At 41.6% G+C, this 26,228-nt stretch overlaps 2 protein-coding genes across 3 annotated transcripts in view; both read left to right on the top strand.

The window, feature by feature from the left end:
* Positions 1-9,167: 9,167 nt before the first annotated feature.
* Positions 9,168-19,674, top strand: CCDC112 (coiled-coil domain containing 112; the record flags this gene model as incomplete). Its single annotated transcript, XM_080362515.1, is given in 16 exon segments — positions 9,168-9,218; positions 9,972-10,087; positions 12,058-12,179; positions 13,938-14,027; positions 15,341-15,416; positions 15,953-16,148; positions 16,152-16,229; positions 16,233-16,325; positions 16,331-16,339; positions 17,669-17,689; positions 17,693-17,722; positions 17,726-17,798; positions 17,801-17,874; positions 17,877-18,041; positions 18,752-18,847; positions 19,636-19,674. Coding segments are annotated over 16 exon segments (1,329 nt in total).
* A 324-nt stretch (positions 19,675-19,998) lies between these two features.
* The window catches only part of PGGT1B (protein geranylgeranyltransferase type I subunit beta), a 44,475-nt gene continuing 38,245 nt past the window's right edge, over positions 19,999-26,228 (top strand). The window contains exon 1 of one of the 2 annotated variants that reach the window (XM_080362963.1): positions 19,999-20,132. In XM_080362963.1, the coding sequence (XP_080219089.1) occupies positions 20,011-20,132 (122 nt within the window). In that variant the 5' untranslated portion in view covers positions 19,999-20,010. The remainder of the gene's footprint in view (positions 20,133-26,228) is intronic. The other variant, XM_080362964.1, reaches the window with a different exon arrangement.

Raw genomic sequence — 26,228 nt, 5'->3', positions numbered from 1 at the left:
AATTCTGGTGGCGACTGCACATAACATGACACAGCAGATAGGCACAGGCTTAATCTGAATGGGTGTCTCCAGGGCCATCAAGCAGCTCCTATTCCCACAGCTGTCCCAGCAGCAGTGTTAGGGCCCTCTCAGCATCTGCAAAGCTATATAAAAGCTGTATGAAATTAAAAGGTTAAAATACATTTTGGTCACTTCTCCTTCAGATATTTCTGAGACTAAGCTATGACATGATATTTGAAGCCAGATTTGAAAGGCGCAGTGTTCCCTTTTGGCTTCATGGCTGCGCACATACCACTGCATCTGCCTCTATACCCTTGCAGGAACTTGAATTAGTGCAAACATGACAGGAGCAATCATGATGTGGAAAATAACCTGGCAGTCAGATGCTCACATCACATTGACTGCACCAAAAAGAGACTGAGGGCAGGAAGGAGAACCACAGATGCTGATCTGAAGGTAAACCATGCTCCCCATGGGGGTAATTCATCAAGCCTGATACACATCAAACCCAGCTATTTCTAGCTATGAGGCCTCTTACACTTCCAAACAACCTTCTCCTCCAGCCATGTGCCCTGACCTCATAGCTGGGTAACAGAAGAGACACGATGTCAGCTCATTGCTTCCTGGGACATGGGTGCATTGGGAAAATCCTTCTGGGTCATTTTAGATGGCTTCAGGAGAAGACACAAAGTGATCTTAGTGCATGACAGGATCTAATGCCACGGGCACAAAAGTAGGACTAGAAGGATTACTTTTGTTTTGAATAGGTACTGAAATGCTAGTATGTATAGACTGATGTGTTAACAGATGCCTTCAGCACAAAGATCATGTTAAAGCCATGCATCTCCCTGCAGTGGAGTTCTCCAAGTGGTGGAACTCTCAAAATCTCCTTACATGAGCATTGTCAGAGAGTCAGTGTGCCTAATCACATGCTCATTTGCCACATGAGTTATCCCTGGATCCCAGCACACGGTGCACTCATTTCAGTGCTCAGTGCATTCCTGTCATAGAAAATCACAAGCAAACTAACAAACAAAAGCCAAAAAATTCCTCTTATGTACTGTAGCAGTCAGACAACTCATAGTACCCTATCATAAATGTCAATTCTTCTCAGTGCTGCAGGATACAATTAGGATATTAAAGGTTCTCAACAGTGTGGCACACCCTGATAAGTGTAATCTGACTTGCAGGAATGGTCAGAATCCAGAACTGCTCTCCCTAAAAGTAAATATCATTAATGGGAATAGCTCTTGACAGGTGTCAGAAGGGGAAGGATGGAAGAGAAAGAGCATATCAGTTCTACTGGAGTTTTCCAATAGAACAAAAAATTACACTGGGGAAAAAAATATGAATTTACCTTATACATGGAGAAAATTGTCTGAGAAGGTCTGCCTGAGCATATAACAGTTTGCTTAATTGTGTGGTTGTGCAGAGAAATTGTTTCCAAGGAGAATGCTGAGCTTGAGGGATTTTTTCCAGCTTTATCATGTATGAATCTAGAATATACTACCAAATGGACTATTGTACATCCAGGGGTTTAATAACTCTCTCAGCACAGATTCAGCTAAATATCTGTAAAGGATGCCAATCTGTATTTTGTTTTGCTTGGATAGTAATTCCCATCTGTTTATTTACAGGGCACTGAAATTGCGTGTTCATCACTTCACAGACCAGTGCCTTTAGACAAGAGAAAAGCCCTGGTGTCAGACAGCTCCTTGTGTGTCACCCATCCTGTGTGTCCTGAAGCTGCCACTCAGCCAGAAGGCAAGGAGAAAAGTGGTAGGTGCAAAAGTGGCTTTAAGCAATCTTTTGTGTTGACTCTGATCTGGGGATTACCCATGTGAGTGTTGTTCTGTGAATATTTATGTGTGAAGCAGATGGTGCCAGTGACTAGTACCAATAGAAACCACAGGAAAAAGTGTAAAGCTGTGGATATTATAATCAGCAGTGCTACAGAGTAGCCAACACCATCACACACCTATTTGGCAGCTGGTTTTGTGAACATACTGTTCTCACAAGTATGTAAACCACTTGCAATCTCACCCTGACTTTTAGAATGTGGTCCATGCTCCGACGCAGCTAAAACCATCTAATTATCCTGGCCTGTGAGCTCATGAATTATCCTTGCAAATTCCCCTACTAACAGTCCTATCTGCTTGTATTATTCTGAAGCTATGCAATATATTGCATATTTTCCCCCAACCTGCCAGAGAGGTCTGGAACATTTAGCCAGGACTCTCACTTTCCTCAAAGCCCTCATCTTCCACAAGTATGTATAGCTGGCTATCTTCTCTCCCAGGTGTAATCAGCAGCATTACCCTTACTTACACATTTCACTAAGGGGAAAACCTCATTTTATGGCTGCCTGCATTTCCTTTACAATTGTCTGAAGCATGGCTCAGCCTGGTATAAGAGCTTGTTTGTGAAGGCAAAGCAAGAATATCTCACTCTCTCTGTTGTGCCCCACAATGCTGGATTTTTTCAGCCAAACCTATTTCTGTGGATTATCTAAGGGTTGTTGTGACCTGAAGAGTTGCAGTTGGTACTTCCTACCAAGGACAGGATACTATACACACACACTACGTGTTTGCATGTGATTTTTCCTAAATCGGGTATTATTTTAAAGGCTAAAAGCAGGACAAGGACAAATGCAGATGTGACTATTTATTTGATCTTGTGTTCCACAAAGTGAATGGTTAACCAAATGCTGACATACAGTTCCCACACCATCATTCCAGCAGTGCGTGGCAATGCCACAGCGCCATCCACCCAAGTTCTCCAAGCACTACACACCGCAGCATGTGTCCCAGTGTTGGGATGGGTGGTGCCTTTGTGACTTGCCTCAGGTCCCTGGAGTGGCTGTGCTGCAGGCAGCAGTGACATCCTCTGAATCCCTGTCACCGTCCCAGGCCCACTGCATTGCCATGCCTCCAGAATGAGCTATTCCACTCCTGCCATCCCCAGCGCATTACGCATTTGATATCACATTATGCGTATGAAAAAATTCTGCACCTACATGCACATGGCCATGTTTTATACATCTTGATAGCCCATTCTGCCCTGCTGTGTTATCCCTCCAACAGATACTGGGGTGGCTGAAGTCGCACATGAGGACCAGAGTTTGTGACTATGAGGCTGCTCCTGTCTGTCTCTAGAGGGCCTCATCGACCTGGTCTTCCTGGTTGGGTGACCTGCAGCAGACCCCCACAACAGTCACCTGTCCCAGCCCTCCCTTTAATCCTTACACATAAGCTCTTGGTTGGCTCCTCATCCATCCTCAGGTGGAGCTCCACGCAGTCCAACTCATCAAGGACACAGAGAGCGATACCCCCTCCTTATCTCCCCTGTCTGTCCTTCCTAAAGGCCCTGCATTCTTCCATTCCAACACGCCAGTCATAGAGGCCACCCCACCACATCTCCCTGATGTCAATAACACAGCCCTGCAGGTGTGTGCATGTCTCTAACTCCCCTTGTTTATTCCCCATGCAACATGTGTTTGCACAGAGGCATTTCAGCTGGGCCCATGAGGAAGCTGACTTGCTGGATGGAGTGGCTGGAATTCCTTTATGCTGTTCTACAGGTGCTCTACTGCTGATCTGTGACCCTCCTCTAGGCTCTGGGCATCTATTGCTGGCACTGGCATCAAACTGGTAGGAGTAGGACGGACTAAGGTTCCCGTCCCCCAGCAGCTTTAAAGCCCTCTTCACCAGCCTATGACCAAAGATGCTCTCCCATGTTAACTAGCAGTGAGTGTGTCTTGCATCTTTCAGTCATATATCCAGAATAATGGAGGTGAAAACTGTGACTGTGATTGGCATATGTGTGTTGCTCTTCTGGCTTATGCAGTTACAGTCCCAAGTCACACACATACTCAGTTAGCTGCTTATACACAAGGACCTATAGTAACTATAAATAAAAAATTTATAAGTACAACATTAAAAAATGTAGCTTTTTAATTCTGATTAAAAAATTAATCCTGATTACTAATTTAACCACTCAACTCTCATAGCTACCACAGCATGCTGTAGGGACTAGAACTGAGAAAAATAAATGTAATCACAAAACCTTAGAGCTTTAATGTACCCATTATTAAATCAGTGTCAAAACTCTGAAACATTTCCATCTGTATCAATGCCAGGACATGCAGCTGTGACAGACTAAGTGATTTTCTTTATCTGTGTATGGCAGTTTTGCTTTCCTTCACAAATATCCTTGCACTTGCCCCTAGTACAGGTCAGCTTTGCCAGCCGACCATTTTCCTCATACCCTCTCTTTTCCGTAGGACACAATTCCCTACTGAATCTTCATTATATTGGTAGTGCATTCTTATTTGTCTGCCTCTGATTTATTTGAGGTTTTTGGAGGGCTGCTGAGCATGGCTTGAGTTACTAGGCTCTTGGTCCGTATGTTACAGAAGGAGGAAAAGCTCCTGACACCCCGAAGCAGGCAGCCAGTTTTTCACAGAAGTCACAGAAAAGGCCAAAGAAAGAGAAGGCATAAGAAAGTTCATCACACTTGACTGCATTTAAAAACAGTTACAGAAAAGTAGCATAGGACTTGATAAATTAAAAACTCACGATGACAAAGAAGCGGCAGAGACAGCTGCTGAGTAAGGTCTTTAAGCCCCAGCATGACTGATGCAGTCAGCACTGTGACCTATGCAGTGTGCCAGTTTCAAACACAAGCAGCTGCTAAGGTTGTTGATCGAATATACAAATGTGTACCAGGGAAAGCATCCAACTTTTTGCTGTGTTGAAGTTTGGCCAGCCCTAAAACTTTCTGTAATTTTGCCAGAGCACATTTCTGTCCTCTGCTTACCGGGTCTAAGAAGGGAGGTATTTTGGAAGACTGGTACTTGAACTGAGGACTACCACCTTCATCACATTCAAAATTATTTTAAGAAAACCTTTAAGGCCTAAGTGACACGTTAGGAAATGTTTGTGTTTTACTGGCATGCCTGCTATCTTTTTTTGTTTATTTCAAGTACAGTTGAGGGATACACATTCTTTTTCCTTTTATAACAGGAAACAGAGGTGAACAAGGAGAGAATTACAAAAGAACCTGAAAATATATGAATACATTTTAGAGAATTAAAAAAAAAAAAAAAAAAAAAAAAAAGAAGAAGGAGGAAAGAATTGGAGGAAAAAAAGGAAGGAACAGGATGAATTATTAAGAGATCAGATTCATTTGTTGTTTGCACAGTTATATATCAGGAGAGTAAAGAACGCCAAGATGACATGCTCCTGTTCATTTTGGTCCCTTGGATTTGTCACATGGATTTGTTCAGCTTTTTTAATTTCCCTTTTGGTCTTCCACTTCACTTCTAGTGTGAAATCTGGGGTTCAATCAGGGTTCAGATAAAGGTTTATTTTATTGAAATATATAAGCTGTGTTTTACAGAAAGGGAAAGAAAGAAAATGGTATTTTAGATGAGCAGATATTTCTGTGGACATTATGAACACAGATTTCTTTTATTCCTACCATCTACATTCTCCTGCAAACATTTACTACAATGAAGCTACAGACTGCTGGCCTCTTTCTATACCTTGCGCTTTCAGTTTCTTTGGAGACACCTTCTACACGGAAGAAAACATGGAAGCCAAGCCACTGTTACTCACCATCATGCCACCATGCAAGGTCTCTTCCATCTAAAGCACTGCTTTATGCAAAAACGAGTTAGGGACAGTGGGGAACAGAAAAGGGACCTCCTGTACTTCCACTGTCTAGCCTGGAGCTCCTTGATTTCTGGGGTAAGTTAAGCACTGGCAGGACAAGGTACTGGGGGACACTGACACTGATTTCTGTCTGCAGAGCAACAAACCTTTGTGTGTCCAGGCTGTCAGATCTGCTGGCACTCCATGACAGGTCTCACAGGGAGAAAGGATGACTGCTCTTGTCAAAAGAAGGGGAGCTGACGGTGCCAGTAAGGGGCCAGGTCAGGTCATCCTGTGAAGAGGAACGGGGACAGCCAAAGGACTGAATGCAGGTTATGTGACCTATAGACAGCAGAAGTTGCTGTTGGTTTCCTGGAAGAAAAAATGCAAAAGCTACTTCTTTAATATTAATAGCCATCAGGTGCTTCTCAGATGACACCTGGTGGACAAAAACAAAGAGATGAAAGCATCCTGCCTTCACAACATGGAACAGTTCCATTCATGCTGCATCTGCACTGCTGCACTTGCTGGGGGGTGTGTGCCCTCCCTTCTCTGCTTATCCCCTCCCAGAGTGTATTCTTGTGATGCATCCATCAACCTGTAACAGCTTTTTTGTGGACCTGCTTCAATTTTTTTTTCTATTCCATACTCTGGCAGAGTTCGTTTAACTCTGACTTGTGATCTTGAGGCTAGATTAGAGACATTGTTTTCAGAAATTAAAATACAAGAAAAGCCCATGTTGTTAGGAGCAAATGTGTGCTTTTATAGTCTAAGATAGCCAGACAATTTTACAAATGTCTTCGCAAGTGGATAGTTGAACACATAGGGTTAAACACTTTGATTTCTTCTGATCATTAATTTACACTTTCTCTTTTAAACAATTTCCAGTTTGCACGTCTAACACTGGCTGTCTTTTCTGCTTGACACTTTACAACTGCCTTAATGCATTCTTTTTGACTTCCCAGAGATACGGCACCAATAAAAAAATCCCACTCTGAGTTCACCTGAAAAGAAACAAGAACTTAGAGAAGTCTTTCTTCTGGGGATCTGCGTCCACTGAGTGGATGCTTATGCCTCCTGGTAAGAGGGGTGGTTTCTTCAAGGATCTCATGGATGTGAATACAACATTGACATCCAGTCCTTTTTCTCTATTCGGCTTGAAGGATTTCAGTAAAATTTCACTGAACCAACACTGTGACAGATGATGCCTTTTCCATAAAGTGGCTGTGACCAATTCTTTGGTAGCATTGTATCTTCCAGATTAGCAGTTTTTTTCTGTTATAAGGGCTTTTTTGTTCTATGTGTACACAGTTCCTTTAAATTTTAACAGCTTTATTTTTTCTCCATATATTCCCATGCTTTACATTTGTGCAAAACCTTGAAAGCTTTTATGAAGCAAAACACACAGAAATCAGGAACTTGCCAAATTCAAACATGAAACTGAGAGAGTGTGGGAAAGGTCAGAATGTAATTACCCTGTGGAATTACCTAGCTTGTTTCTTCTGGATCTGGATTACCTGTTTACAAAAAGTACACAGAGGCCACCCAAGAGCTGTGGTATTGTATTTGGTCTGGCTGGGACAGAGCTGATATTCCCCACTGTAGGCCACGTAGAGCTGTGCTTATGTTTGCAGCTATGTTTGTGTCTGGACATCACATACTGATGGGAAGAATAAATCTTTTTGCTTTCCTTTGCTTCCAAGTCTGGCCTTTCCTTTTATTAATTAAACTGCCTTTATCTCAGTCCATGAGTTTTTCATCTTATATTTGCTCCCTGCCCTGCTGAGGAGGGGGAGGGACAGAGAAGCTTGGTGAGCACCTGGTGTTCAGCTAAGGCCAACCCGCCACACGTGTATCTTGGCTTACATCGGTTCGGCTCCATAGAGCTAATAAAGTCACGTCTTGGCACAGCCAAAAGCCAGAGTTCATCTTTATATACCAGCATCACAACTTGATGCCTGAGTTCTGGGTGCTTAGAGCCAGATCTAGCTAAGCCTAGCTCTGCCCAAATACCTGAAATACTTGTGCACATACTTTCCAGAGCACCTTTATACAGTTCTCTGGATTTTGAGTAATTCATGAGTAAAGTGCGTGGCAAGCAATAACATAGGTTGACCATCGAGAAATTGGTGAAATACCAAACAGTCTCTGAATTACGCTGTGACCAGCTTGCTGAAAACAGGTGCTTGCTGCGGAGCAGTTCCTGGAGAGCTATCAATTTGCTTGTCCTGATACAGAAACCTTGGACAGGCTCACAGTCACCAAAGGAAAGCAAATACAAACAAGTTCCAGAAGACACACTTCTTTCTCTTACATCCAATATTGAAGGATGAAGACTTTGAAACACTGCTGTGGAGAGAATACTTTTACAAGCCATTTCAGGTAGCAATGTGTGAGAACAATCCTCCTTGATTTATGCTGGTAACTATTTTCAGGTTTTGAAATGTTCTCCTTTACTAGTTAAATTCCTATTCAGCAAATACAAAGAAATCAAATGTAACTGCAGTCATGAAATAAAAAGAGGAAAATATATCACGACAGCACTCTTGAAAACATCAATTAGGCAATAAAATGTCTTCAGCTTAGGCCATTTGGTTAGCATCTGTGAACACTTTTGTGTTCTGCAGCTGGGAAAACACCAGTTTGTAAAAATCTCTTTAGCTAGCAAAGCTACTGCATGAATAGATTATTTCTTTTCTGCAGAAATGTTAATTGGCAACTCATTGAAAGTATGACTGGTGTATGTGAGTGAAAAACAAGATCTTTAGAGTCCCCAAAATTTACTTAGTAATAGGAAACTTTTATTTTCAGTCAGGATACACTCTGGTCTTCCTGAAGGAAGCTATCAACACAAAACCTTACATTCTGACCTAAATGAAACCAGATCCAGTAACAAGCAGACTCCATGAGTTGGGAAAGCAAAATAAATAAAAATTGAAGTGTTATATATGCAAAAGAGTTAATCAGTCATGGCCAAATTACAGCCATACATGGGTTTCCCCCACTAACCGCAGCCCCTGAGGAAAGGGAGGGACACAGAGACACCCTGCTGCAAGCACCACTTGCAGCCACGCACTTCATGGATCTCCAGACCGAGGACTCCCGAAGAGCCCACAGGTCAGGACAGGGCTGCCTACCGGGTCTGCAGCACGTCGCTCTGACGGGACACCTGCTTGCGACACCCAGACGACAGCCCTAGCTCCTCAGGCCACCTCGGACAGCACCGCAGCTCGGGGCCGCTCGGGGCCGCTGTCCCTTCCAGCCGCTCCGTCCCTGGGAGCGGGCCCGCTGCGGTACTCTGGGTGGCACCTTCCCCCTCCACGTGGCCGACACACCCCACACGGGCACCACTCGGTTCAGAACACTGGCACCAGAACCTCTGCGCAGAAACCCCGCCTTGTTTCTGCCGAAATCCTGGGATTTTGGAGGGCTCGAACCGCCGATAAGGCGGGCGCGACGCGGGGCGGGCCCTCCCTCAGCGCCGCCGGCGGGGCGGGGCGGGGCGGCGCCGACATGGCTGCTCTGACAACGGCCGTGGCTGCGGCGGCCGCTCGGCAGCAACAGGTAAAGGCCGCACCGGCCCTGCCCGCTGCCTTTGCCGCCGGCCCGGGAGCCGCTCTCTGCTGGCCGTTGAGGGGCTCCAGCCCGGTGCAAGGCGTTGGGATAGACGTTGAGACGTGTAGGAGGCAGCGCGGATTTGCCGGGCTGGCCTCTAAATGGTAGCTCTGTAACCTGAGCTGGTGGTTTTGTAATCCGCATTCCTAACAGTGGTTATGGGAAGGTTCTGTAATCCGCATACCTAACAGTGGTTATGGGAAGGTTCTGTAATCTGCATTCCTAACAGTGGTTATGGGAAGGATGTTCAGAGTTACTGTGGATGAGAGTTGGCAATTTGCGAGGAATATTAACCAGATTTCAGAAGTTAAGCCAGTTCCTTTCTTGAATAAGGTGTAATGCAGGTGATCTGCCTGGTGTAAATCCCATGCTTGCACTCCGGTAGGCAGTTGCTCTGACTTGTCAGAAACTGCCATGAGACGCATGGTACTTGTCTTGATTTAGTGATGTAGCGTGGCGAGCAGCCTCTGTTAAAGCAAGCTGATGTTGCAGTCTTTCTGGTTTTGTATACGGTTGTGAGCTTGCCATCACTCATTGCTCCAGTTTTATACTTGTGGGATTTAAGATTAGTTGAATTGTCCCAGTATAAAACTGAAATTATGCTGTTACTCTGCACTGTGGTATTGCCTGCTTAAAAATAACGAATGAGCATTTAAAAAATAAATCCTGGTTTTGAATAATATTTGATTTTGTTATGTACAGAATGACAGCTGTTCCAGTACTGCAGGTGCTGGTCAACTATTTCAGAACCAGAAGATGAAAGCTGAAAAAGCTAAGAAAGTTGAATTCATAAGAACTGCAGAAAGGCTAAAAGCTCAGTAAGTTAAACACTTCATCATAAATATATTTTCATGCTGTTCTGGAGGTAACAAAACTTGAGGATCAAATTAAGAATTTATGGTGAAGAAACCTTTAGGCTAAGAATTCTTTTTTAGGGGCTCAGGCAGATTAATGTTGCTCTTACAGTAGTTCAGGCTCATGAGCTCTAAAATGCCCTGTTCTAATTAGCATTTGTACTTTGGTCAGTCATCTTCTTTGGTAAGCTATTGCTGCACTAAATGCAGAAAAAAAAGAGCCTGGTGCATAATTGAGTTCTCAGTTTTCCTACTCAGCTGTGCTTTTCTAAGTACCTAAAGTCCTTAAGACACACCAACAAAAGGAGAATTGCAGCAACATTTCAACAGCTTCCTCAGACCAGACTGAAAGCACTTCATGTAGAATATCTAGGCCACTGCTTTGGAAAATGGGCATCCAAGGCACCTTGGCATGGAAGTTACTTAAATCTGTTTCCGCACATCTTGAGTAAGTGCTGTAACAGCTACACTGGCAGCTGAAAGAACAGGGAGGTTTCTTCTTGCATGGATAAGCTTTATGAGGAAGAACTGACATAACCACCTAGCTGAAGGAGAGGTTTGTAGTTGTGAATCCTGAACAGTGACACTGAAGTCTCACAGGAGTGTTTTACACTGTCTGAACAGCTCCTCCTTGGTTGTTCTTGATGCTAGGTTATGGCTCAAAAAGTTACTGCTGGGTAAAACAGACTTCCCAAGCAGCTTCAAACAAGGCATGCCATTTAACTGCAGCACATTGTCCTTCTGTACTTGTGCGCTGAAGGCTTTTTAGGCGATGTATGTGCAGATTGGGTACTTGGGTCTGGTTTGTGAATTTCAGTAGACAGCAAACCATTTAAATTGTGAAACATAAACTGCACCCTATAGGGATTTGAACTACATAACGGCAATAGTCTGCTGAAGAACCAAGTTGCTAATGAGAAACAAGAGTTTCTTGGGTTGTTGCTGGTGTTGCTTAACATTGGGAATCCCACCAGATTATAGAATCATTTTGATTGGAAGAGACCCTCAGGATCATCAAGTGCAACTGTAACCTAAATCTTGTACTAAACCATGTCCCTGTGAGCCTCATGTGTATGTGTTTTAACTCCTCTGGGGATGGTGACTCAACCACGTCCCTGGGTAGCCTGTTCCAATGCTTCACAACTCTTTCCATGAATAAATGTTTCATAAGGATGTCTCTGTAGTGTGTGGCACCAGTGTCCTGCTGTTCTGATCTCTAATGTGGTGGCAGCAAACTTCACAGATGTGCTCAGGACTGCAGTATCTGCAGTCCTTTTACACCCACCGTTCTGAAGGTCAAACCCCAGTGTACTTATACTGCCTGGTTGTATTAAGGCAAAGCACATCCCACTCTGAGTTGTACTGTAAAGCTTCTGACTGTAGGAAGAAAGCAAAAGTCACGTACAGCTCTCTGTATTATGCATAAAGCACAGTCAGTAAGTAAAGTAGCAGCTTTAGTAAGTTATTTAAATGCTAATGAACTTGAATCTTCAGTTGCAGTAGTACTATCAGTAGTGTTAAGGCTAAGGGAGTGTACTTCTTTTGTCTATGCTGCGGCTCCATCTATGTGTGCAACTGCATTAATACAGTCTGTCTGTGTCCCTTTGCTTTCCAATGAAAATTCTCATAAGGCTCCCTGTTAGTGAGTATACAGATACAATTTCAGGCCATTTCAGTATGTGAACCACTGCCTGTCAGTGTGGTAATTTCCTGGTTAACTTCTTTCTCTTGTTCAACTTCTTGGGTTACTTTGGCGTATAGTCTTATAACTGCAAAAAGATGTTCCTTGAAAACAGCTCTAGCAACAAACCAGTGATTTGTATAAAATCTAAGACAGTCCTGTTGATACAGCCTCAGCTGGATACTAACCTTGGAAATCTTGGGGCTTTGTGAAGTATTTGTGTCTTGCTCAGTGTGGCCACCTTTTTTTCCAGGCTTGCAAATATAGAAAAAGACAAAAATGGACATCTTTACAATAGGAGGAGTGATTTCAGGGTAGAATATAGCATACTAGAGGAACTGGAACGTAGCATGACTGTCAGCAGGAAAACTGAAAGTAAGTGGGGTTGTTGTGTGTGGGTTTTTTTGGGTTTGTGTATGTTCTGGTAGGGGGAGGGGGAGATTTACTCTAATTTTGTTTGGTTAAAAGGTTTAGTAACTGGTAGTACAGTGAGATTAGTTCAACTGGAAGGTAGATGCTGATAAATGTGTGGTATTTTGCCATGTGTACTGCCTACAAAGAAGACTTCCATAATTCCCTTGCAATTTAGAGGCATAAACAGTTTGGGCCTTCTGTGTTATTGTTACCTTTTAATCTTGAATGTAGCAGATAGCACCTACAACAACTTCAGTGGAAAGTTACTGTTTCAGAAACCGGAATCAATTTTGTGCGCATAGTGCAAAATCTAATGTAGTCTAGTTGAGGTACAATAAATACATACTTACTGCAGGTTTTCACATGATTTCTGCCTCTATACTTTTAAACAGTTCTGTGTCTGTCTTTTTCGATTTTGTGGATATTGAATATTCATAGTCTCAATAGTGGTGTGAGGTAGTACACAATCTGTCCCAGAATATCTGTTCCACTTAACAGATCAATTAAATGCTTCAGAAAAAAACCTGACTCCCTGGTCACAGTACCCAGATTCTTTCAGAAGTAATCAAATCATGTTGTGCCTTCTGATACAGAAAAAAACAGAATAGGATGAATAATGAAAGTGACACGTAGAGACAACTAAAAATACACTTACCTTACAAATTTGCATGTGTTTTAATGTGCATCTTTTAATTAAGGAAACTTACATCCTTTACATCTTGCAATGCTTAAGAAATGTAAATAGTTCCAAGGAATGACTAAGCTAGAAAGTTCCGAAAATTGTTCAGGGGTAAGAAGGGAGCATGGAAGTATAGATGGAGATACTGTTGTGAGATAATAAAGAGGACAAAGATGAGAGGTGTAAGGACCTACCTATGAAGTGTGAAGGAGTGTTAAGAGTATGATCTTTTAGGGTGTGTACTAGAACCCCCAGGCTTGCAATTCTGCTGCGTTCAGGTCTTTCAGCATGATCTATGTGCTTTTACACTTCATGTGGGCTCAGCAGGAACTAGTAGTCATGTCTTAAGTACATTTTCTTATGTTTATGTCTTGAACTCTGTTATCCTTTCCTTGAACCAAATCTTTTAGGATAGAAGATACACCTCCTTATTACCTAAGATGTGTCCAGAACTTCATCCTCATCAGTATTGTATTTATGGACGCGTAAGGATTCAAGTGGTAACAAAGCAAATAAGTGGAGTACGCAAAAACAGTGATTTTACTTTAGTTAACACAGCAAATAAATAAATAAATAAATCTCACCTAAGTAGCACATTCACATATGCTTTCCAAGTTTGCTTTCATTGCTGTGTTTCGAGGCCTAGGTCAGATTCTCCCTCAAAATTCCACAGAAGGAGTCATCTGCATAGGCAACGTTCTCCAAACTTCAGTTACCTGATAAGAGGTTTGCAAAAAAAAAATATAAAAAAATCTAGATATGACTATTCAACTGACCCTTTTACAAATAGGAGCTACTAGTTTTAAAATCTGTTGTCACTGTGTGGGGAGAGATAATGGCCTGTACAGTCACCTACATGAAGTTGCAGTCATGTTAAAATGCTTAGTATTCTGGTAGTTTCTTACGATGGAACAGAATTTATGTCCCTGCTTGAATTAAATTCTCAGTTTATTTTGGACACTTCATTGTTCTTGTTTTTGTGTTGAATATAATGTGCAAAGAAACTGTTAGACCTATCAGCCCCTTATTTTGTTTAACAGAAAGTAAAATCCTGCAGCAGCTAACAAAAATACAAAATAATGTGAAAAGACTTCAGCAACAATTAAAAGATGTGAAGCCTACACCAGAATGTAAGTTGTGATGACGGATTTAAAAACATATTCCTCTACAGTCAGGTTTCTTGCATGGGCTTGTGATTCTTCTGCAGACTTAAGATACTCCTTCTCCAGTCTGTCTGCTTTTTCAGAAATCTCAGAAGGAAAAAATGCAGAAATGTAAGAAATGGTGACATATCATGCAGCTCTGTGTGGAAACAGAGAAACTTGGGTCTTAGAATTGGTATGAGTTTGTTTCTTTAGGCTGTTGAAAGCTATGTGCTTTCTATGTGTAACTCTTTGCCTTATTTAAAATAAAGTTATTATTCTAGTGCTGTTTAGATTCAGCTCCCTTTCATCAGGAAACTCATTTCTAGCCATCTGCATGGCTTGAGGTGCAAGTTGGAATATTCTGTGGAAAATTCTGGAACAACTCATTCAGTTTGGATGATTTGGAACTTTGGAAATACACACTGAAAGAACCACTCTCCTGTGATACCCAGTGGCTGGGTTTTTTACTTTGTGTAGAGCACAGATTAAAGCCCTCCTACTAGCTGAGGGCTTTCCGATGCTAGATAACATGCATCTCATCTCATTTATTCAGTGTTTCTTCTATAAAAAAAAGGCATTATTTTCTTAAGCTGTCAGCAAAGATGCCAAGAAATAACAAGTCATGAAAGCTGAACTAAGAGTGTTAGATGATGTAACTGTGCCAATTAAATTATTCTTTTTATAGTCAAGTTAGTTAAGCTATGTGTTCAATTAGTGTCTATAGAGATGTTGTGCTATTTTAAAACTGATTTGAAACTTTTTTCTACCATTGGAAAATAGAAATTCTCTAGACAGCTGTCAGTTACTGTCTTTCTCCATATCAGGACTACAGCAAGCTGACAGTACAGGATACAAAATCTAACTTCTATGTTTTGTTGTCAGCTTTGTAGAAGTAGTGAGCTGTGGGTTAAATAGGATTGCTACAGTCTGGTATAAACCAAAGATTTCAGTGTGCATCTTAAGTCACTAACTGCATTGTTACAAAAAAAAAAAGTGGATATTTTTTAGTATAAGGCTTGTCTTACGCTGATTCAATTGAAGGTTACTCAAAATGAGACTTGTTAATTATAATGGGATTTGCATCCAGTTGACTAAATCACTGTGAAATCACACCTTTTGAATACATGAGAGTTTATCTTTTAAGACTGTTTAAGATAGAAATGCATGCTTTTTGGTACACTGAAATAAATGTGTCCCCGAATTCTCTGCAAGTGCCTGCATTTCTGAATAGTGCTGAATTACTGATAAATACTGTAGATTTCTTAAGTGATGTGCTTTTTTCTCCTTTTCCTTTTTAGTTATTGACAAGCTCAAGGAAATTATGGAAGAAGTTGAAAATGCAATCAATGCTTTTAAAGAGGAACAGAGGCAAATGTGTGTCTATACATACTTCAGCTATAAGAAAAAGTTCTTCCATAAGACACAATGAAAACTTTGCATTAATAGAGTAAACTATTCTTTTGATTTACTCTTTAGCTAGTGATTCCTGTGATATGTAAACCAAACTCAAGCTATCAACATTAGCGTTGTGATAAATACCCTTTTAGAGAGGCTGTTTATATAGCTTCTGCACTGATCCAGTGACAATGTTTTGCCTATGAAAAGCCTTTTCAAAGAAAGGCTGCAGAAGAAGCGGCTGGGTTTTTAACTGGTGTCAGGAGGGGATTGAGTTTGTTGTTTGAGTACCATAAATGTGTGCTTTCACAAAACAAGTAACTTATTTCTGATATGTAGTGCTTTATTATAAGATCGTTACAAAGTGCTGTCATCTATGTTACCATTTCAGTTCTTAATCTTTGAAGCATAGCTTTTGTGTGTCATTGAACAATTCCAAAATTAGTTTTTGGTGAATGAACAATTGAATATTGGATTTTTTCTCTTACATCTCAATGTTTGTTCTTTTTTTTTAGATATGAACAGCTTTTGAAGGAGGAAAGAACTGCTATTAATGAGCTCAGTGTCTTTGAGAGAAAAGTGGATCTGTGGGCATTAGGCAGCTCAACAACAGAGAAAGTTTTGAAATTACCATCAGCCAAAGTCTCAGGTGATAAAAGAATAGAAAATCATCTACCTGAAGAAGTACTAGAGTTTGAAAGGGTTCTACAGTGAACAGGAGGGCAGCAAGGAGGCTGGGATGATTATGATCATCAAAATTGTCTGAGAATATGGACAAAACACAAAGGAAGGTAGTCCTACTTGGATGAAGTCCTTCAGTATCTCTGTGGAAGAACAAAGGAAGATATTGAACAGCATGACAAATGGTATCAAGAATTTCTGATCTTATGTAGAAGAAACAGGTAAAACAACCCCTCTAGGGCTTTTGTAGCTTTAAGAAAATGTAAGTACTTCTAAAATGCATGCATTTCTTACTTTTGTATTTGCCTCTCTGGTGGTAATGCTAGGTAGATTTCTGTTATAGCTGATGCTATGTAACTAAAGTCTTTAGCATCCTCAACTTGCCAAAAATATTTGTCTTAAAGAATTAGCACTAAGTGTAGACTTAACAACATATTGAAGTGGGCTGTGTATTGCCAAATTATATTATAAATGGTTTTCATGGCAGGGGTCCACCAAGTTAGATGCCAATTCCAGAGCAGTAAGTGATCCCATCTGAAATTGAAGTTCTTCTTACATCTGTTGCTAAGAAGGTCTGTCCCACTGTATAGGCAATATACCTATGCCATACAAACATACAGAACTATGATTCCTTCAAGAACTATCCATCTAACATAAAAAAATGAAATATAAAATAGAAGGTGGAATTATTAATTCGAATTAAAAAATTTAAGACCTGAGGTACATTTGCACTTAAAAAAAAACCATATTATGCCAACATTTGTTGATATGCTGTATAGTCAGCAAATTACTTTATAGCCAGCAATGTATTGTGTAGTGTAAGGATTTAACAACCTAACTAACAAAGATAAGGGCCCAGTTGCATCCTTGGTGGACGAGATAATGGGAATCTTCAGCATGGAGGAGGAGGACGATCCAGTTATAACCAACTCAGCAGTTTGGGCTTCGGCCAGCTCAGCATACCAGACCAAAGGTAAAAAGTGCACTACGAGGAAGACTGCAAACCTTGATCCAAAATACCCCAGCCCACGACCACCAGCTGGCAGCGTGCATGCACCAAGAGGAGGAGCCCTGTGATTATAATAGCCACTCCTATTCCTGGGACTAATTGTACTAAACCAACCCCTATTCTGAATATGTATGACATGTTAACATAAAAATGGATACCTTATGAAATGTAGCATGCTTTGGAAAAGATTCCTATGCCTGCTGGTGCCAGAATAAACATACCTGCTTTATAACTCATCTCGAGTTGTAGAGGTTTATTCCACACGTCATTGTAACTAGCCAAAATTAATATGAATCCTGTAACTTAAATAATTTTAGCAGACACATATTAAACTTGCCTTTCTGATCCATAGCATTGAAAACAAAAACCTGTGAGAACAGACAGGGGTCTTCTTTGCCTTAAATTTCGACTTTAGCAGACTTTTAATTCCTATATGCAGTTCGTATCCTTGGAGCGTATGTTTTCCTCACACCAAGTCAATGGGAATGTGCAAAATTTTCATGGAAACGTTACTTTTTTTTTTTTTCCTGATGTGCTCTAGCAGCCAATTAAGAAGTGGGAATAAAAGCAGCAGCAAGAAAAAGAAGGAAACTTGTAGGAAAAAGAGAAATCAGAAAAAATGGTCAAGGAAGAACAGCAACAGTGTGAAGAAGCTCTGAAGCAAAGCAGTGATTGAAGCATGGAAAAAAAGAAAAGCAAGCATTAGCATTTGCAATGGAACAAGCATCACAGCTAAAGCTAGCAGAAGAGAAAAGCAACAAAAAGAATGTCAGCACCACATGAAGTTACTGTCAGAAACCTATGCCTTGCAGAAGATAAAAAAGGAAGAACTTGAAAATCTTGAGAAGAGAGAGGAAGCTGAAAAGCAGGAAAGGAAGAGAACTGCAGAAGAAATTACAAAGTTTCAAGAGCATGTACGTAATTACAGTCCATTTATACAATTTGTTGTTTTAAATTCACCTATTTCCTTCTACAATATAATCTGTTAAACACTTTTTAAAAATCTAAGTTTCATTCCTTTAAATTTATTTTTTATTCACTATGAATAACAGTATTTGTTACATACAAGAAACAGGATGAAACTTTATTTTAGACAAAGATGTTCATTTTCCTCAATATTTAAGTTCTACAGGATTCTTCAAGCCTGTATTTCATTCTACAAATAGAAGTAGTTTTATTTACTTCAATGTGAGAGTGTTTGGGGAAAAACACTTGGGCTGCATTGCTTGCCATGCCATAGAAAACTTCATAAGACCTGATTATTGTATGCAGATATGAAATAAAAAAGAGGTTTTTGAATGTCCTGGAGGTTTCTGTTGCTGTAAGGTCAAGTTAGAGCCCATATCAATGTAAATCTGGTTACTGGAGAACTGATATTTTTGTCACCATTTATGCCAGTGTTCATTTTTCTAAACAGAGATTAAACTACTACAATCCATTTTTTCTCAAAACTGTGTAAATATAATTTGTTTGTGCAGGACAAGCTATAGCAAGTAGCTACCTAGTATAACTTTATTCTGTACTATTCTATTCTAATTTCAAAACAAAACAAAACAAACTGTGAAAAAGCTGCATATATTTTTTCATATAATTTGTTTGCTTTTTGATTTGTTTTATGTTTCAGGATCTACATAAACTGGAGCAAAGTATTTTACGAAAACAAGCTAAAGAAGTAGAGAAACATGAAAAAGAAAAAAGGTTGGCAAAGTTAAGAGAGGAAGTAACTCATCATTTTTTTGTTTTAATTTGAGGTGTGTGCAGCTTGTTTCAACAACCTTTTTCCTCATTGATGTAAAAAGGAATTTTTACTTACCTAAATGGTTGATAAAGGAAAAAAAAATACATACTGAGTCATGCTTGTTATCAGGAGACAAAAATGCAGCAGGCATAGTTGGTTTTGTGTTTAATTTTTTTTTTTTTTTTTAAAAAGCAAGAGAGAATGTACTTCTCTCCTGGCAATATTTGTTCTGAGTAAAGCCTATAGCTCATATAAATGAGCTGCAATGTGGGTGGTGTTTTTTATTTTTGGAATGGTTTTCTACCATTAGTTAAAGAAGTAGGCTGGTTTCCAGAAGAGTTTTGGGAACATTGCCTGTTTGTTTGTTTTTTAGTTTAACCTTTTAAATTACTAAAACATAAATGAGAGCAAGCAGTTGCTGCCCCTGTTACTGATTTCCTGTTTCTGCCATTTCCTGTGACAATGAGGAGGGAAAAGTCTCTTTCTGTGTAGCCAGCTGTGTACTGTTTACTGTGCATCTGTCCCTATGAGGGTGGCCTAGTGCAGGCATGTAACTTATTCTGTGATCAATGAAAAGACCAATTTGTTTGTTTGTTTCACTCTGGGGTGGACATTCAGCTAAGCACGGGTAAGCAGAGACTGGTCCGTGCTGTGCAGACCTACCAACGGCAGGGAGGACCACATGAAAGGCTGCACCAACAGCTTCAGAAACACTGTTACAGACCCCATGTAGATAGGAATGACAGATACCCTGTTTTGCCTTGTTTTAGGAGCCACCCCCGCCTGGAGACAAGAGGAGTTGTAGATGAGCACCTGCCCGTGTCTGTCGCGGGATGATGAAGCTTACGAAGCGGCCAGCAGTCCTCGGGAGTTGTCACAAAATCTGCTTGACACAGTGACGTGTGTTACCTTTGTGAGTGGTGGGTTTTAAACACCACCTGTAAGGCTGTCAGGCTTTGCGTGATGACGTAGACCTGCGTTTGCGCTAAAGCCGCGTTTGCCGGCCGGCTGCCACCCGCCGCAGCGGCACGGGCCGCAGCCACCGCCCCCTCGCCGGTGCCGCGCTGCCGTGACGTCACGCGGAGGGGTGGAGTTCCCATTGTGCGTGACGCAGTCCGTGCGCGCCGGGCGCGGGCGGCGGCAAGATGGCGGCAGCGGGCCCGGGGGAGGTGGAGCGGCTGGACTTCCTGCGGGAGCGGCATGTGCGCTTCTTCCAGCGCTGCCTGCAGATCCTGCCCGAGCGCTACTCGTCCCTGGAGACCAGCAGGTGGTGCGCCGGGCTCCTCCGCCCGCGGAGGGCCTGTGGGCGGGCGGGCGCCCCATGCCCGGCCTTCGGGGCCCGGCGCTCGGGCTGGTGGCCGAGGTCTTGGCGCGTCCCCGTACCTGGGGCCGCGCGGTGCGTAGGCGGGTCTGACCCTTTTTCCCGGCGCCGCCCGCCCTTGTCGGGGAGGCGGCGGCGCGTCCCTCTCCGTCGGGCAGTGGCGTGGTGGGGAGTCTCTCCGGGACAGCTGCCCGCACGGGCCGGCTCCCGCGGCCGCGGGCAGGATGCTGCACCGCCCTGGCCACCTGAAGGGCCGGGCGCCGCGGCAGGCGGAAGGCAAGCGCTCCCAGAGCCCTCCCGCCAGCAGACGGCCGCCAGAAAACAGGAGTTGGTATAGGGGTTAATTCCGTCACGTAAACTCCCTGGTATACATGAAGGACGATTTGTTGATCCGACTAATCTATTTTCAGCCCTGTGCTTCTCTGTTTTAATCCACCCTGGAAGCCGATTTTAAAATAAATGACTTAAGCCTTTCACAGCTCAAAGTCAGCATGCAGCACCCTCTTATTTATGTAACAGAAATAATTTAAACCTCTGTTAGCTAGTATGAAAGTTAAAATAGTAGTGAAATATGTTTCTCACCTTGAATTAGAGGGACACTAGTCTCTTTAATGGTTCAGAACACATTTAGTTCAGATTCTTAAAGTCTTCATGTAAGTTAGTTACACCTGAGGCACAAGAGGCACACATAACATGATTGTCAAGCTGCAGTTGATAAAAGCTTGGAGGCAGGTAGAGGGTTTGATATCTTATTCAACCAATAAGATCATCAGATAGTTTTCGCTTTGTGATTTTTTGCAGGGCACATTGTGAAGAATGCTTAATGACTTAGATCAAGTCTTTCTGCTAAACCAAGTATTATTTAAGTTGAGAGTACACATGTGAGGGCTAGTATGGGTAGTGCTGAACAGTATTTGAAATAACACAGAACTTTATATTGAAAAGGAAAGTTGAAAATGTTGATTTCAGAGATGTAAATCATTTATTCATTATGAATTACCTGATGTTTCACTGTACTTTGTCAGTTATTTTAAATTACAGCAAAAGGAAGTCTAGACATGCTGTGTTTCTCCATCTTTCTAGGCATTAAAGTTACAATAACACGCAGACGCATTAGAATTGTAATGCAAAGGGCTAACCTTAGTCACATTGACATACAGAGAAAGGCTGAAGCAATGGAGTTTGTTCTGTCTAGAGGAGGGAGTATCTGATCACAGTCTTCTCTTACTCAGAAACTAGTTACAGAGAAAGACAGAGGTGCACTATTCACAGGGGAACAGCATGATGGGGCAGAGGGGTATGGGAATGAGTTACATCAGGGAAAATGGTCTGAATGTAGGAAAAATGTTCACCATTAGAGCAGTTAACCAGCAAGAGGTTGCCCAGGGAAGTGCTGGAGTCTCCCTTGAAGACTTGGCTCGTCAGGGTGCTGGGTCATCTCCCATAAGGCTCAGAGTTGTGCAGAAGGTGGGACTAGTGGTCTCCAGAGGCCCTTGGAAACCTGGATGTTCTGATTACATTGCCAAGCTGTCGCAGTTTGCCATTGAGCTGAAATAGGCTCTAGTTTACATGGGGACTGCCTTGATATCACTGAATAGCCCTACTAATAATAATGCTAATTGGCTTGAGAGCTCTTGAGAAATTAATGAGCTGTCCGAAATTTAATGTGTGGTTACAGTAGCTACAATACATTAAATAACCAGTGCCCAGTTCTTTGTACATAATGGCTGTGCAACACTGAAAAAACACTCATTTTTTGAAAATTGGAACTGTCAATTTGAAATTATTTCAGGATGTCTTAGTTTTTGACTAATGAGCACAGTCTCAGCCTCCAATTAGAACAGAAATTGTGGTCGTCTAAATTCATGTGTTGTTTCGAAGCTGCAAAGTTTTGACTCAGCCGGAAGCTTTCCACTTCTCTGGTAGAATTATACTGATATTTAGATCAGTGTTCTGCAGATATACATACGTGTTTGTTAATAAATTCTGAGTGGGGGACTGAACCATAAATGCATCTTCCCGAGTTTGCCCTTGAGGGTACTTAATTTGCCTTTTTGACATGTTCAAGGTCACTGAGTCCAGCAAGCCTCCTGAGCTAGTACTGCTGCAGAAAGAGATGCTGTAACCCTTTTATTTTTACCTACCTTTTTCTTACAGTTTTTTGGTTCCATGGTGAATTAGATGGGGAAACTCGAATTAAAAAGAGGCTTGTAAAAAAAGGAAAAAGAAAATCCATTTTCAGTGAGTTGGTTTTGTTTCACTGCACTGCAGCAGAAGCAACTGCATTTGTTGTCATCAGGCAGGGTGGTAGAAGATTAAATTTTCCACACAGTGGTCCTTCATTCTAACTTAAGCTGTAGTTTGTCAAGTACTAAGAAACTACATACAATGATAAATTTGATTTCACATTCTTTACTTAATGGCTCAAAGCCTTCATAATTATTTGTATCTGTGATTATTACATGCAACATCAGCAACAGTAGTTTTTAATTAATCTGGTTGATAGCGTTTCTACATGATCAGTCAGTACTGTGAGGTTTTGCAGGAAAAGTCTTTCAGGTTGTGGTACTTTATGGTGCTCTTTGTAGCATGTGTATTCAGTTTCTCACATCATTCGCTTTAGAAGTGCATTCTGAATTCTGCTGAGATACTGTAGTCTTTGTCCATGTCTGAAGATAAAAAGCTCTGAATCTGTTATCAGCAGTGTCTTTACTGACATGTCTTGGAGGGGAACTTAAGATTACTGATACCTGTTTTGTAAGCTTTCAGTAGGACAGTTAACAAATTCAGCTGTCAAGCTTTGATGCTTGACTTAATAAATTAATACGCATACAGTAACTGAAGTTGTAGAAGGCATGAAGAAAAGATGCCAGATTTGGGGGTTGTCTTATAAAGGGCTACCCTCAGTGGAAATCGCTGTATATAAAGTTTTTACACTTCATGCTGTGTGTCAGCTAAGGTCCTACTAAGAATTGTCTTTGCTAGTCTTCACATGTGTCTGTGAGACAGGATAGCATATGGAGTAAGGATGCAGTATCTAGATGGTGGCATCTGGACCCCAGGTTCCAGTATGAGTTGGGGAATGACCTGTTGGAGAGCAGTGTAGGGGAAAGGGACCTGGAGGTCCTGGTGAACAGCAGGATGACCATGAGCCAGCACTGTGCCCTTGTGGCCAGGAAGGCCAATGGCATCCTGGGGTGTATTAGAAAGGAGGTGGTTAGTAAGTCGAGAGAGGTTCTCCTTCCCCTCTACTCTGCCCTGGTGAGACCACATCTGGAATATTGTGTCCAGTTCTGGGCCCCTCAGTTCAAGAAGGACAGGGAACTGCTGGAGAGAGTCCAGTGCAGAGCCACAAAGATGATGAACAGAGTGGAGTATCTCCCTTATGAGGAAAGGCTGAGGGAGCTGGGTCTCTTTAGCATGGAGGAGACTGAGGGGTGTCCTCATGAGTGTTAATAAATATATAAAGGGTGAGTGTCATGAGGTTGGAGCAGTAAATATATAAAGAGTGAGTGTCATGAGGATGGAGCCAGGCTCTTCTCAGTGACAACCAATGATAAGACAAGGGGCAATGGGTATAAACTGGAACACGAGAGGTTCCACTTAAATTTGAGAAGAAACTTCTCAGTGGGGATGACAGAACACTGGAACAGGCTGCCCAGGGAGGTTGTGGAGTCTCCTTTTCTGGGGACATTGAAAACCTGCCTGGACACATTCCTGTGTAACCTCATCTGGGTGTTCCTGCTCTGGCAGGGGGATTGGACTAGATGATCTTTCGAGGTCCCTTCCAATCCCTAACATTCTGTGATTTTGTGTGACCTATCTATGTCCAGTGGTACCAGATGTTCTTGCCTATCATATATGAATTCTAGCACACTGTATGGACTGTTCCTTAGTCATGCTGATAATATTAACACAGACAATTAGCTCTCAATAAGTAAACTGAAACTTAACTATGTAAAACCACTTTCTACATTCGTTTATCTGATATATATATTTTTAAGTATAGATGATATTTATTGTCTGTCTTTTGAGTACAGCCTTGTGGTTTTGGACCTAGTTTGCAGTAGTTTCTAGTACTGAAGTTGGGATTTTTTTTTGCCTCATTGGAAGTAGCTTATCTGGGTAGCAGAGTGTGAAAATGCCTTTAAGTAGTTTTAGTAAAAGACTGTCAGACTTAGTATTTGTGATAATCAGAAAATATATGCAAGATTTCAAAGAAATAATTTACTGTAACAGAACATTAAATTCCTTGTTTCGTTATGAAAGTAGTGGTTTTGCTTGAAATAGTGGGTTATTATTATTCAGAGTCATATTTTGAGTTACACAGATCTGATTAATGGCAAGAGTTGACATAGGTCTTGAAGTGTTAATTTTGCACTTTGAAACACGTTTGTTTAGTCATTAAATGGCTTTAAATTACTTAAAAGACACTCTTGTTCCACATAGAAATAACTTTTATTGAAACATACTTTTTTTGTTCCTCTGTAGTCAAAAACTTTTGTGTAATAACAATAATAAAGAGACATATTTTAGAATCAAATTATTATAGACTAAATATACATTTTCTTTTGTGCCATGAATACTTGCCATAATGGAGCTGTATGCTATTCTGTACTTGATTTTTTGTTTTGGTTTGTTTATGTGAGGACCCTAGGGTTGCATGGAGGGATTTTTTGAAGAGGGAATGTTCATGTTCGATATCCAAGAAGATTATAGATGAAAACCTTTTATTTGTAAGAGGGGTATGAAAAGCAATGTAAAAGCTGAGGGTCAGAGTAAAAGATAGTGTAAAATCAAGTAGCCTCAGCTTAACAAGTCTGCACTATTCAACTAAATTGTGGCCACCAGTTGTGCTATGTAATCCTAGATGATAACAGTTTTGAAGCAGAAGTTGTTGACTTAAATTCTGTGAATGGCCACATGATGACTCTAGGAGCTGGTCAGCCCACTGGTAGGAATGTCATCCTTTGAAGTTGTGCCGTTTGATTGAGATAAGTGTTTGCTGCATCATCACTTGAGTGTCACGTTTTAATTAGAATTCTTTTGGAGGTGACTCATATTACCATTTTTCCTTTGGTCTTACTGTTTGTGGCTTGATGCAGAACCACATGCAGAAGTTAAGTAGCTGTAGAGGCTTCTGTCCACATCTGTCTCATCGTCAGAGGTACCTACTACTGATGGCCAAGTTGGCTTACTAGGTTGTGAGGCAACTCCAAATTATAACTTAGTCTGCTAAGGAAGGCTGGCATTAACTTTTGGTTCTCCTTACCATTCTGAACTACTTCCTGCCTGTGTAGTGGCTGTTTCACAATCCGTCATTTTATCTGGTGAAAGGAGAGCAGGAATTTCCACAATAAGGATAGGCAGGTGCAAATGTGGGTGGCAAAATATACATCCAGCTAATTTTGATATGAGTCAGAACTTCCAAAGTCCCATTAAATGAATATTTTGTCTCATAGCAAGCTATCTCAAATTCCTAACCCAGTGCTGTTGCTTTCATGCTCTGTCAGAGCAAGTAATGCAACTGTTGGAAGAGCCATGCTGTAACTAGGTGACTGCAATGGTTTGAGGTGAAAACAAAACCACAGAATCGACTGCATTGGAAAAGACCTCAGAGATCATCAAGTCCAACCCTTGGTCCAACTCCAGTCCATTTACTCGATCATGGCACTAAGTGCCACGTCCAATCTCAGATTAAAAACCTCCAGGGATGGTGAGTCCACCACCTCCCTGGGCAGGCCATTCTAATGCCTGACCACTCTCTTTGTAAAGAATTTCTAATATCCAGCCTAAATTTCCCCTGGAGGAGTTTAAGCCCATGGCCCCATGTCCTATTGCTGACTGCCTGGGAGAAGAGACCAATCCCCACCTGGCTATAACTTCCCTTCAAGGTAGTTATAGAGAGTGACGAGGTCACCTCTAAGCCTCCTCTTCTCCAGACTAAACAACCCCAGCTCCCTCAGCCTCTCCCCATGGGTCTTGTGCTCAACTCCCTTCACCAGTCATGTTGCTCTTCTCTGGACCCGCTCCAGCACTTCA

The sequence above is a fragment of the Nesoenas mayeri genome (assembly GCF_963082525.1).
Source record: "Nesoenas mayeri genome assembly, chromosome: Z".
NCBI lineage: Eukaryota > Metazoa > Chordata > Aves > Columbiformes > Columbidae > Nesoenas > Nesoenas mayeri.
This window is presented reverse-complemented; position numbering and strand designations above follow the sequence as displayed.